The sequence below is a fragment of the Schistocerca cancellata genome, chromosome 5 (genome assembly GCF_023864275.1).
Source record: "Schistocerca cancellata isolate TAMUIC-IGC-003103 chromosome 5, iqSchCanc2.1, whole genome shotgun sequence".
Taxonomy (NCBI): domain Eukaryota; kingdom Metazoa; phylum Arthropoda; class Insecta; order Orthoptera; family Acrididae; genus Schistocerca; species Schistocerca cancellata.
Window position 1 is genome coordinate 701,101,226 of NC_064630.1, and position 14,603 is coordinate 701,115,828.

At 38.2% G+C, this 14,603-nt stretch overlaps 1 protein-coding gene across 3 annotated transcripts in view; it reads right to left on the reverse strand.

The window, feature by feature from the left end:
* The window catches only part of LOC126187331 (C-1-tetrahydrofolate synthase, cytoplasmic), a 167,606-nt gene that overhangs the window by 79,083 nt on the left and 73,920 nt on the right, over positions 1-14,603 (reverse strand). For all 3 annotated transcript variants that reach the window (XM_049928352.1, XM_049928354.1, XM_049928353.1), the window contains exon 6: positions 3,599-3,740. In XM_049928352.1, the coding sequence (XP_049784309.1) occupies positions 3,599-3,740 (142 nt within the window). The remainder of the gene's footprint in view (positions 1-3,598; positions 3,741-14,603) is intronic.

The window sequence follows — 14,603 nt, forward strand, 5'->3', positions numbered from 1 at the left end:
CTCGCGTGTTCCAACATTTCTACGGAATCCAAACTCATCTTCCCCAACGTCGGCTTCTATCAGTTTTTCCATTCGTCTGTAAAGAATTCGTGTTAGTATTTTGCAGCCTTGGCTTATTAAACTTATAGTTCGGTAATTTTCACATCTGTCAACACCTGCTTTCTTTGGGATTGGAATTATTATATTCTTCTTGAAGTCTGAGGGTATTTCGCCTGTTTCATACATCTTGCTCACCAGATGGTAGATTTTTGTCAGGACTGGCTCTCCCAAGGCTGTCAGTAGTTCTAATGGAATGTTGTCTACTCCCGGGGCCTTGTTTCGACTCAGGTCTTTCAGTGCTCTGTCAAACTCTTCACGCAGTATCGTATCTCCCATTTCATCTTCATCTACATCCTCTTCCATTTCCATAATATTGTCCTCAAGTACATTGCCCTTGTATAGACCCTCTATATACTCCTTCCACCTTTCTGCTTTCCCTTCTTTGGTTAGAACTGGGTTTCCATCTGGGCTCTTGATGTTCATACAAGTGGTTCTCTTATCTCCAAAGGTCTTTAACTTTCCTGTAGGCAGTATCTATCTTACCCCTAGTGAGATAAGCCTCTACATCCTTACATTTGTCCTCTAGCCATCCCTGCTTAGCTGCTTTTCACTTCCTGTCGATCTCATTTTTGAGACGTTTGTATTCCTTTTTGCCTGCTTCATTTACTGCATTTTTATATTTTCTCCTTTCATCAATTAAATTCAATATTTCTTCTGTTACCCAAGGATTTCTAGTAGCCCTCGTCTTTTTACCTACTTGATCCTCTGCTGCCTTCACTACTTCATCCCTCAAAGCTACCCATTCTTCTTCTACTGTATTTCTTTCCCCCATTCCTGCCATTTGTTCCCTTACGCTCTCGCTGAAACTCTGTACAACCTCTGGTTTAGTCAGTTTATCCAGGTCCCATCTCCTTAAATTCCCACCTTTTAGCAGTTTTAATCTACAGTTCATAACCAATAGATTGTGGTCAGGGTCCACATCTGCCCCTGGAAATGCCTTACAATTTAAAACCTGGTTCCTAAATCTCTGTCTTACCATTATATAATCTATCTTAAATCTGTCAGTATCTCCAGGCTTCTTCCATGTATACAACCTTCTTTTATGATTCTTGAACCAAGTGTTAGCTATGATTAAGTTGTGCTCTGTGCAAAATTCTACCAGGCAGCTTCCTCTTTCATTTCTTACCCCCAATCCATATTCACCTACTACGTTTCCTTCTCTCCCTTTTTACTACTACCGAATTCCAGTCACCAATGACTATTAAATTTTCATCTCCCTTCACTATCTGAATAATTTCTTTTATTTCATCATACATTTCTTCAATTTATTTGTCATCTGTAGAGCTAGTTGGCATATAAACTTGTACTACTGTAGTAGGTGTGGGCTTCGTGTCTATCTTGGTCACAATAATGCGTTCACTATGCTGTTTGTAGTAGCTTACCCGCATTCCTATTTTTTTATTCATTATTAAACCTACTCCTGCATTACCCCTATTTGACTCTGTATTTATAACCCTGTATTTGCCTGACCAAAAGTCTTGTTCCTCCTGCCACTGAACTTCACTAATTCCCACTATTTCGAACTCTAACCTATCCATTTCCCTTTTCGAGTTTTCTAACCTACCTGCCCAATTAAGGGATCTGACATTCCACGCTCCGATCCGTAGAACGCCAGTTTTTTTTTCTCTCCTGATAACGACGTCCTCTTTAGTAGTCCCCGCCCGGAGATCTGAATGGGGGACTATTTTACCTCCGGAATATCTTACCCAAGAGGACGCCATCATCATTAACCATACAGTAAAGCTGCATGCCCTCGGGAAAAATTACGGCTGTAGTTTCCCCTTGCTTTCTACCGTTCGCAGTACCAGCACAGCAAGGCCGTTTTGGTTAATGTTACAAGGCCACATCAGTCAATCATCCAGACTGTTGCCCCTGCAACTACTAAAAAGGCTGCTGCCCCTCTTCAGAAACCACGTGTTTGTCTGGCCTCTCAACAGATACCCCTCCATTGTGGTTGCACCTACGGTACGGCTATCTGTATCGCTGAGGCAAGCAAGCCTCCCCACCAATGGCAAGGTCCATGGTTCATGGGGGAAAACTTCCTTTCAGATTAAAAAATATGTTAAAGAGAGCAATGTAATGTTCAATCAACATCTACCCCATGCAAACCAAACAGCTTTCATTACAACAATCTGCAACAATTTTTTTATCTTTGACATCCAGCTATTCAGACTGACTCTTATTTCCTTAAACAATGGACTAACAATAATATGAAAAGGATAGACTCCTATCCACCATATAGAGGAGGCATTGAGTCGCAGATAGTTACAATGAAAAAGACTGATTAAATATCAAAGTTTTTGGGCAAAGTGCTCCTCCTGCAGTGGTAAACATGCACACTTTAACACAAGCACCACTCACCAAACATTGCCACTGTCTCAGGGCTCTAGACCCTACCAAACTTTCTGATTTCTGAAATCTACTGCTCACATATCGGTGGAATCAATTTCAACACTCAAGATATTTTAAATTAACATACTTACAGTTTGTAGTTTTCAGGCATTAAGAATGTTACCACTAGCACCTTCAAGTGGCAGAGAGAACAGACTTTTTACAGTATCTCTACGTTTCTATATAATAGTGAGAGGCAAAACGTATCTCCTGATATTCTGCAGACCTTTTGAAGCTAAGCTCACTTGAGCCTGAAATTATTACAATGTATCAATCAAACCTGACATCTGAATTAATGCCTGCAACAGTTTTCCTAATCATACAATGTGCAGTTATCAGGAGAGAGGATAAAGCAACAACTGCAGGCCTCATATTATTGTCTGTGTATTGGGAAACTGAAGTCACAGCTGGAAGAGCTTCTAACCCAGTCTACAACAGATTCTCATTAGTAGTTCAACAGCTGACTTCTGCATAATTCAAAATCACCAATAATAATAATAAAACTACGAAATGCTTTACATGATAGTTAAGTCTGGAACATAGAATTCCAAAATAAAGAAATAAAAACTGTGTGACAATAGTCTTGAAAACCCAAAGGAAGACTATAGCTTTTGTTTTTGTATGTAGTTTCACAGGTTCCTGAAAAACAGAAATAGGTAATGCAGTGCTAAAGTGGAGTGAGTATAAGTTCTTTCAAGTACTCACCAGACTGTACTATTTACTCTACATATTGGGTAATAATTGCTGACTCATGTGAGCTTAGCTTCAAAATGTACATAGAACACATAAGCTTAGACATATTAAACATATCTAATGCTCAAACTAACTACAATTCTAGCTAAATGATCCACATACATTGTATCTCTCACTGGACTTGCATGGGATGTTTGAACAGATGTTCAGGCTCATTATTGCAATTACATTTTTTCACAGAGAATGCGGTATATTTTGTACAATGACCTCACTACTTAAACAGAAATTAATATGATTACTACAAATAGATGAAGTTTTCTTTTTTCTTTCACAAATCTTTAGACATGCAACAGAACTAAATTTTTAAGAAATTATGAAACTAACTGAATAATGGCAGTCACCACCACACACTCACCAGCTTATCAAGACTTTTTGTTTTTGAATGACACACTGTTACTGTTGCATGGTGCCATTTTAGTAACTCCGACACTGGGGTACCTACAATTTTACTCCTACCCAACACCACAGCATTGCTTCCAGCAATGGTAACACCACTCCTAAAAAGAAACACAGTTGCAGCAAATGTAATGAAATTGTCTCTGTTTGTAAAGTTATAGAAGACAATAATTAAATACAACACAAAAAAAAAAGATTCCAACCCTTTAACTATGAACAATGGATAGATCCATCCATGGTTTGGTCATTCTCAAGGGGTTCAACAAATAATACACCCATCCACAGAACTCCGTGGCCTTGAGCTTCAGACTGGCAAGTGTTATAATACTATTTGTTACTGTTTCCTCCACTACAATGTAACCCTCAACACTCAATATAATGTACTCTCAGTTACTTATAATATTCATCTCACGAGTATGCTTTATGCGTTGAGTGACAGTCAAAAGCAGCACTTTTTGTGCTGTTAGCATTGTGTTTACTTGATGGTAACCTTTCACAGGAGCAAAAAGGAGCAATTTGTCAGATGCAGAAGTTAAATAGCTGCTTTTAGAAAGTGATGATAATTTGAATGACAACTCTGATAGTTGGCAAGACATCAGTGAAGAAAATGAAAGTGGCATGGATTCAGCATCATCTCATGATGACGCAGCATTGCAACAGATGCCATAAAATGCTTTTGGGCAAGTCAGATCACCTCAACAGCACATTTTGTTTACCAGTGAAAGTGGTATAAATGTGCCCCTTATACAGAATGATATGAGTAATTATTTTCAGCTTTTCATAGAGGACTCTTTGTGCAAAACAGTAGCTGACCAAATAAACTTACACACACACATCAGTAGATAGCTTCTCGTCTCAATTTAAGAACAAGACCTAAGTTTCACTGCAGAAAGACAATGCGTGATGAAGTGAAGATACTGTATGGAATATTCATTCTTCATGGAATTTTGCACAAGCCAGAACACAAACTTTACTTTCCACAAAGCAGTCACTTGACGCACCATTCTTTAGGAAACTTATGAAACAAAAATTTCGATCTTTTGTTCAAATCTCCCGGCTTTGCAAACAATATATCATATGATCCCTTAGCAGCTGTGAGCAGAAAGCTGTTCAAAGTTTAGTGGATAATGAAACATTTAAGAAGCAAATTCAGATCTCTTTAAATGCCACAAAGGGGCATTACTGTTGATGAATCTCCATTGCTCTAAAAAGGACATTCCAGACAGATGCAATTTATTCCTTCACAGTGTAGCAGATTTAGTTTCAGATTTTATGAATTGCATCACAGCTGCTCTGGATATATATGGGACTCCATTGTGTATAGTGGTAAGGACACATATTATGGCTGTTATTATCCCAATGGAAACATTTCTATAATTTTTTGGAGCTTGCTCATGAGTGGCTCAGAATGGGTAATGGTGTTTACCCTGGCATCTGGTTCACTAGTTCAGATCTAGCTGATGAACTAATGAGTAAGATCACCACCATTTTGGCACAGTGTGACAAAACAGATAGGACTTTCCTGACTTCACGAAAAATGGCAAAATGAAGAAGGGTGAATATGTAACATTGTACAGAAACAAGAAAATGTTGAAATGGAAGGACAAGAGCAACATCATAATGGCCATTCACATTTCAGGAAGTAAATTTGAAGAATGGCAATGTGCAAAATCCAAGGATTGTCATGGATTACAACAAGAATCAAATGGGCATTGATAGGATGGATTCACAGCTGCAAAACTACCAAATGGCTGGGAACAGACTGAAAAAGTATTATAATATTTTTTGTCACTTTCTGAAAACTGCATGCTCCAATGTATGTGTTCTGTAAAAAAGCAAGGCAACAAAAAACTAAAATAAAATAGAGAAATTTTAAAAAAAGACAGAAATTCATAATTAGTCTCTGGGAACAGTTGGCTGTGTCGTCTCCAGAACTTGGGGCATGAATTGGATGTTCAACTCAAATCCCAAAAGTGGCTCACATTTTCCATAATTTTTGTCAACCACAGCAAAGAAAAGACCAATAAGGAAGTGTGGAGTATGTACTAGAAGAGATATTTTACTGGTGTACAAAATGTGAAGTTCCTCATGTGCAGTACTAAGTTTTAAAATATTTCACACATAGAATGACTTGTAATTATAAGAAAATAAAATTTCATTGTTCTCTGTGAGTGCCATTCTCCTCTTTAAGTATCATGTTTTAAAATATTTCACACAGAGAATGACTCGTAATTGTATGACAATAAAATTTCATTGTTCACTTTAATGCATTCTATTCAATCCTAAACTACTTTAGTTTTGGTCTGTAAACTAAAATCAACAACAAGACATTTTTATGAGTCAGCAAGGCAGGTGATGTGGCTGCCCTGACCAGTGCTAGGGGAAATTACCTACTGAAGCAGAGGAACACACACAAAAAATACCCACTTAAGGATTAATACAGAAACATCTGTATGACAACAAAATAGTATGAACAGCTGTGGCAGAACATAAATTATTTAAGAGTAAAGGGAACAGCCTTTGCTACTATACTAGTAACAATGAAACTGAATTATTACAAACTGTAAAACAGTCAAACAATCGAAAATGCAGGATGTAAACTGTAAAACAGTACTTTTATGGACAAAATAGCTCACTTTATTGGACAAAAATTAGAAGTGAACCAATAGAAACCGAACCTACTGAATACAGACTGCTAAGTTCTTAAAGAACAGATGATAACTGTGAAAAAATAAATTTAATGGGACAGAATGATAAACACTTGGGCGATGGTAAAGTGACAGTTACTTAGCATCCTAGGTCAAGATAACTACAAAGTGAAATGGAAGTTACAGGAGGCAGTCAAAAATCAGTAATCTGATTTTGGAAAGTGAACAATTCATTAACCAGAAGAAAGCGGTTACTTATGACGAAAAACACAGAGTTCCAAATGTTGGTATGATGTCAGCAATGGAAAAAATAAATAAATAAATAAATAAAAAAGGTTGGCATGTCAAATTTGAGGTGTAGAAGAGCTCAAACATAATGAGGAATGCCAAACGCCATTCTCTCCTCCACACCAGTCAGTATGAATTCCAAAAACATCAGTCATCTGAAACACAACTCCCACTTTTCTCAGACAACTTCTTTAAAGCCACAGACCAAGTCAATCGAGTGCCTGCAGTATTTCTTGACTTCTGAAAGGCATTTGACTCAGTACCACACCAATGTTTATTAATGATGGTATAACCATTTGTTCTATGAAATAAATTTTTGTGACTGGATTAGGGATTTCTTGGCAGGAGGATGCAGTATATTATCTCGGATGGAGAGTCATTGACAGATGTAGAAAGCATGTCCCAGGGAGGTGCGTTGGGACCTTTACTGTTAGTAACCTGGCTGACAATAGTAATAGTAACCTCAAACTCATTGCAGATGTTGTCTATAACAAAGAACTATATGAAAAAAAATCTATACAAATACCCATTCAGATTTTGGTAAGGCTTCAAAGAGATGAAAAGATTGGCAACTTGCTTTGAATGTCCAGAAATGTATAAAATCATGCACTTCAGAAAAGACTATGATTATGTCATCACTGACTCATAACTGGACTCACTGAATTCGTATGAATGCCTGGGTGTATCAGTTTATAGGGATAGGAAATGGAATGATCACATATGCTCAGTCATAGATAAAAGGTCGTGGCATACTTCATTTCATTGACAGACTACTGGGGAAATGCATTCAGTTTACAAAAGAGGCTGCTGATGATACTTGTGCAATCAATCTGAAGATATTGGTCATGTGTGGGGGCCATACAAAATATGACTAACAGGTGAAACTGAACATATACAAAGATGGGCATCATGAATGGTCACAGTTTTGTTTGACACATTAGAGAGTGTCACAGAAATATTAAAAACTTGAACTGATAGTCACTTGAATATAGGTGGGTGCCAACAAACACATAAAAGTCAACTTGTAACGTTTCAGGAACAAGTATTAAGTGACAAAACAAGGAATGAACTACAGCCTCCTATTTATCATTTCCAAAAGAACTGTGAAGACAAGATTAGACTAATTACAGCACACATGGAGACATTTAAGTAGTCATTCTTTCCACACTCCACATTAAGCTGGAATGAGAAGAAGCCCTTATAACTGTTACAGTGAGAAGTACTCTCTGCCACATACCTCAAAGTGGTTTGCAGAGTATGGATATACGGGGTGAACATTAATAAAATCAACAAACTGCAGGATGGATTCCTGACTGGAAATGGAAGAAAAATAGTGCTACGAACACCTGTGTCCGGAAATGCGTCGTTGCCACGGTAGCTGGCACAGACGAATCGAAGTTCCTCTGACCACGTGACATGTTTTCCTTCTGTGTTGTAGGCTGTGTGATTGACGCAGCATATTGTAAGCAGCTGAATGGTCCTGTATTCAAGTCAGGAACAAGCTGAGATAGTGTTTGTGTACGGCCAAACAAATGGAAACGGTCAAGAGGTAGCACGGCTACATCAAGACAAGTACCCTCACAGACACCAACACATCACACAACATTTGAAGCCTTTTTTGGACGTTTGTTTGATCATAAGTCCTTTCAGACAGATGAACATGCAAGGAGGTGGTGAGCTGTGCATAAACCAGATATGAAGAATTGCGTCCTACAGAACATTGAAATGAACCCTAGTACAAGCTCCAGGCAAGTGGCCCGCCAACATAGTGTAAGCCAAAGAACAATTGTGTGTGTCCTGCATGACAACTGCTACTATCACAATCACCTGAAATGGGTCCAAGGATTATCGGCAGCAGATTTTGCTCTATGGGAATGATTTTGTTCGTGGTTTTGCACTAGAACATCACAATTGTGGGATTTCTGTCATCAGTCCTCTTTACCAATGAAGCAACTTTTACCAGAACTGGCATCATCAATCTGCATAATCATCATCTGCGGACTACAAAGACAGCACAATGTCAGAGAAACATTCATTCTTCAGTGCAATCTACTGTGACAACAATGCATTTCCAGACTCATGTTCATAGGACCTTTTTTCCTCCATTTCCAATCAGGAATCTGTTCCTGCAGTTTGTTGGTTTTATTAATGTTCACCCTGTATATGCAAAAAACATGAACTTGCTATAATTTATGGTCTGCAAAGGTTGAATCTGAAACCAAATTATATTATGCAACTAAATACACTTCATCTTCATCATCTTCACCATCTTCATCATCGTCATCATCTTCATCATCGTCATCGTCATCGTCGTCATCATCATTGTCGTCATCATCTGACAATCAAATTACCACAGTGCAGTCACATGTTTGTTTAACTTGAGTATGTTTGTTTTGTAAGAACATTACCTATCACACTGTTGTTATCTTGAGCAATTGAAAATGGCTCTAAGCACTATGGGACTTAACATCTGAGGTCATCAGCCCCCTAGACTTAGAACTACTTAAACCTAACTAACCTAAGGACATCACACACATCCATGCCCAAGGCAGGATTCGAACCTGCAACCGCAGGAGCCGCGTGGTTCCGGACTGAAGCGCCTAGAACCGCTCAGCCACTGTGGCCGGCTTGAGCAATTCAAATAAAGAAATAAGTCTGATACTAAACTATAAGCATAACAGCATATCTACATCACTTTCCATGTCACATTTCTGTAAGAAAAAAATTCAGACAAATGAAAATCCAGGATGGGATAGTGACAATGTTGTGAAAAAAATAGATTACTACCCACCCTATAGTGAAGATGTTGAGTCACAGACAGGTAAAATAAAAAAAAATTGCTAAACAAGTAAGCTTTCTTCCGAATTAGACAACATACAGACACACAGTCACTCAAACACATCTCACACACACGTGACCACTGCCTTAGCAGCCAGAGACAGTGGTCACGTGTGGATTAGATACATGAATATGTGAGTATATGTTGTCTAATTCAGAAGACAGCCTTTTGGCCATAAGCTTACTTCTTAACAGTCTTTTTTGCTGTGCCTCTCTGCAATTCAACATATCTGCTACATGGTAAGTAGCAATCTTTTCATAATATTGTCACTGCTGTGAGAAAATTAAATTAATATGTTTGCATGGCAGAAATCCTTCCTTTTTGAAGGTATCAATATTTCAAACCATTAAAGATCTATACATTGTAACAATTATAAGTAGTAAATTTTTCCAGCATTAACTTGGAGCAACAATATCAGCTACTGCAATACCACCAATATATGATGACAACTTCCAATTTTCTTTGAAACTGATGTTAAATCTCATAAATAATGACAAATTATGGCTCTGTATGCCCCAGAGAGAAGACAACAGTCATGTGCATGGATTTTCTTTAAAAGGCTCACCAACTAAAGTGAAAAGGCCAGTCACGGATGCTTGGGCCTGCCTCAGTCTGGGCCCGCATGTTTATTGCCACCACTGTCAGTTCCTTGTGCAAGCTATCTGCTGTCCTAGCGGGCACACCTTGTGACACTGCTGTCACACCACTCCATGCTTGAATTTGGTCACCTGCTGTCTGAGAAGCTCCAAAAAATTGTGCTATTTGCAAAACTTCTACCAAAAGGGGTTTTCACAAAGTAAAACCATATGGTGCACTTCCTTGTCTGGAACTAGACAGATAACTGCATTGCACATCATAGTCTTCATAACTGTAATTAAGGGCATCAGTAATGAATTGACACTTGTGGCAAAGGCTGTGAAGTTTGGCTGCCCAGGCACTACGTGACTGGTTTGGTTTCTTGCACTATCGGTAAAATTCAACTTGTGCCACTATGACATGCATTTGTTTGCACTGGTAGTTGGACAAAAACTGCACATGTGATCAAAACTAAGAACTGCCAGTTCTTGCAAAGAGGCAAGCTAACATAGTAATTGATACACCTTAGGTGGAATCCGTGATAGGAATAAGGCTTTGCACAAATTCGAGTCTGTCACACCAAAAGCCAAAAAATTCTGTCGGAGTCTGAATCATCATATGAGTGAAAAGTAGGTGGATAGACCAATGTAGCAGTATCCTGTCTGTTTAGGGAAGCTGACAAAGTGGTCAGGGCTGGTAGCACGGCATCCATAATGACTAAACCTGATGAAACTGCACTTAAAAACTGCACATGCGGAAACCGTTCCAAACTTGTTGCTAATCATGTAGTAGTGAAGTAATACATGGAACTGATCCAAGTAACACAAATATGGATTTATTCATAAACCTCTGAACAATAACAGAAATAAGCCTCTCATGACTCCACATGTGACAAGGAAAAAGAATCATACAGAAGGTGCAACATAAGTGATACTCAGAACAGCTGATGTGAATGGTACAAACTAAAAGTACATGGTGACGGTGAGTCAGCACCGCTCCTTGTGTATGTAGAAGCAAGTCACTAATAGATACAGCGGTACTGACCAAGCCGTGTCCAAGCTTCCCACAAGTGGCATCTAGTGACCAGCCTGCACTGATACAGTTAGCAGTTTATTTAAACACACGTGCGGGATGCACTACACTCGGCACACTCTCACTCACACACACTAGTAATGGGAAACAGCCCCAGAAGCTAGACCAGGGCTGCAGGGTAAATGTTGATGTGAAACATCACGAGTGGGAATTCAATTTTTGTCACTCTGTAGTAAGAAACTATTTGTCATGGTATACTTGTGTGAAACTTCTTTTACAGCTTGAATTGTGTCATGCTGTAATGAGTTTCATTACAATTGACACAGAAGATGGTAGTGGATGACTAATTGGCTAGAAACATGTTCTTGCCCTCTGTCAGAAGGCAAAAACATTGGATCAGCAGTGCAGGCTTGTGGAAGACAACATGCAAAAATGTTTTGAGGAGTAGAAGGAATGAATGCCGTTGTGTGTGGTCACAAACGGATTCTACTTTGAAGGCAACTGTTAATAACTGAAGTGTCACACTTTACATATGATGTTTTCCGGCACAGCACAGGAAAAGGTTTGTTGTAAACTGCCTGTCGACTACTAATTACCTCACTGTTTTGATGAAATTTGCTACAGGAGAGGGACACAGTCCAAAGCAAAAAGACAGTCCAACAAATAGTTTATTAATAATGTGAATAGTCTTTTGTCAGTATTACGTAGATGGGCTTTTGACCGTTATTTCTTGATATATTTGGATCCCTTTTGAGAAGTTAAAAATCCCAATATGCTCATCAAGGATTAGATTCTCAGTAGTTTTCCTATGTGAGTTTAGGCTTCCTGCTTTGACATCGGTCACATGGAAGCTGGTCAGTACAACATACAGGTTGCTGAAGTGCTCCCAATATACAGTGAGAAATAATGCAGCATTTCAATGCCCAACCTTACATCTTTGTTATTTTGTATTAAATTGCAAGAAGGAGCACAATCATTGCCTCTGAAACCTGTTGATAATGGATGGTACAGTTGCTCAAAGGTTGCAATCAAGCACTGAGTTATCTATTACAGTGTGACCCCTCTCCTATCACAATCCAAGTTAGTAATACTGCTATCTTCACACTGTTGACTATTTCCATGACTCTTTAATGAAAGTTTTTATTCAGATCACAGTATTTATTGTGAAAATTGTACATGGTAGCTGATGAAAGTCTCAGAACTTATATGAGTTTGCCATCATCAAACATACTGCAGTCTTGCGATTGTCCCAAAGCCAATACAGTGTCCAACATTGTAGCCCTAACAAAATAAGTTTGCCAAACAAAACACAGTCTTCCCCTTAAAAGAGCACACTGATCACTTTTTACCCCTGTAGAAAGGGTACAGCAGTACCATGTGATCATGTGATCCTCCAGTCCTGACACAAGTCACGGCAGAGAAGGGCTGTATAAGTGCCAGTCAGTTGTATGGCATCAACACAGTAAGATTCATCAACATGGAGATGTGACAGAATGGCAGAAAGAAACTATCATGTCTGGATGTGCCCATGTTCATCCCGTGAATGAAGTCACCTGATCTGGTGATGTATCACAGTTTCTACAGGGAATCATAACTCTTTTGAAAAACGCCTTTCTGAGACTGATGTCTGAAATATGCCACTGTGATACTAAGAAGTTGGAGATTAAGTCACTAAATAAATCACTGAAGACTAAGGACTCTCATGGATACGATGGAGTACCTAGCAGAATATTAAAGTACTGTTCTGCACATATTAGCCCTATACTCAGCCATATTTGTATTTTTTTCTGTAAGAATAGTGGGTTTCCTGAATGATTAAAGTACTCAGTAGTAAAGCCATTTTATAAAAAGGGAGAAAGGGATAATGTAGACAATTTTAGACCTATTTCTATGCCAGCAGTATTTGCTAAAGTTATTGGAAAAGCTGTGTATGTAAGTATAAATGATCATTTTATTTCACATAAATTGCTATCAAATGTACTGTTCGGCTTTAGAAATGGTTTAACAAATGAAAATGCTATATTCTCTTTTCTCTTGTAGGTACTAGATGGATTAAACAAAAGGTTTTGAATACTATGCATATCCTTTGATTTAACTAAGGCATTTGATAGTGTTTATCACAAAATTTGCTCCAGAAGTTGGACCATTATGGAATATGGGGAATAGCTCATAATTGGTTCACATGTTCTTTAAAAACAGACAGCGAATGATCATTCTCCACTGTTCTGAGAATTATTATGATGTACGGTCTGAGTGGGGCATAGTTAAATGGAGGATGACCCAGGGATCAAGTGCTGGGGCCACTCCTGTTCCTTATTTATATCAATAATATGCCTTCTAGTATTACAGATGATTCTAAAATATTTCTTTTTGCTGATGACACTTGCTTGATAATAAAGGATGCTGTGTGCAATGTTGGGACTGTTCCAAATAGTGCAATTCAAGACATAAGTTCATGGTTTGTAGAAAATAAACTAACACTAAATCACAGTAAGACTCAGTTTTTACAGTTTATGGCACACAATTTAACAAAACCTTACTTTTAATTTCACAGAATGGGAATATGATTAATGAAACTGAGCAGTTCAAATTTCTAAGTGTTCAGATAGATAGTAAATGCTGCCATTTTTACTATTCAAACAGTATCTGAAGTAAGTGAATGTTCGATATGAAAGTGGTCTACTTTGCTTATTTTCATTCACTTATTATGTTTGGTACTTTACTTTGGAGTAACTCTTCCCATTCGCAAAGGATATTTTTGGCTCAGAAATGGGCAGTTCAGGCAATAAGTGGTGTAAGTTTGCAAAACTCTTGTCCAACCCTGTTCATTAGTCTGGCTATTCTGACAATGGCCTCTCAATATACATATTCTTTACTGTCATTTCTTCTTAACAATATCAGCTTATTCCCAAGAATTAGCACCTTTCAGTCAGTTAATACTAGGCAGATATCCAATCTGCATTTGGATCACACTTCCTTGACTTTTGTGCAGAAAGGCATGCAGTATAATGCTGCATCCATTTTCAGTAAGCTATCACAAGAATTCAAAAATCTTAGCAGCCATCCATATGCTTTCAAGTTGAAACTGAAGAGTTTCCTCATACGTCACACATGGTTGTGTTTACATAAACTTATGGCTTGTCTTTTTTTGGGCTCCTAAACATTTTATTTTATCTGCTATTACCTTTATGTTGTGATTTGATGTACCGACTCGTTCCATGACCTTGGAGATTTTTCTCCTCAATTTGGTCCTAGGGGACTAAACGTGTAAAATAAAAGAAATAATAAAAAATCAAAATCAATGTACACTGCCCAACAAGTTTACGAGGAATGGTGATCACTCGCAGCCATGTAACACAGCATGAGAACAATGGTCATAAAAATATACTAACCAGCAGGGACAATTTCTCAGTGAACATTGTGAAGAGAACTGAATGCAGTGAACATCTGGAATTGATTAACGTGCAAAAGGCCATTGATCACATTGTACATAAAGATTCTCATATTCAATGAGCCATACAACACAGAAACTGGATGATAGCTAACTGGAAGCAAGTAGTGTGGTCCAATAAGTTGCAATT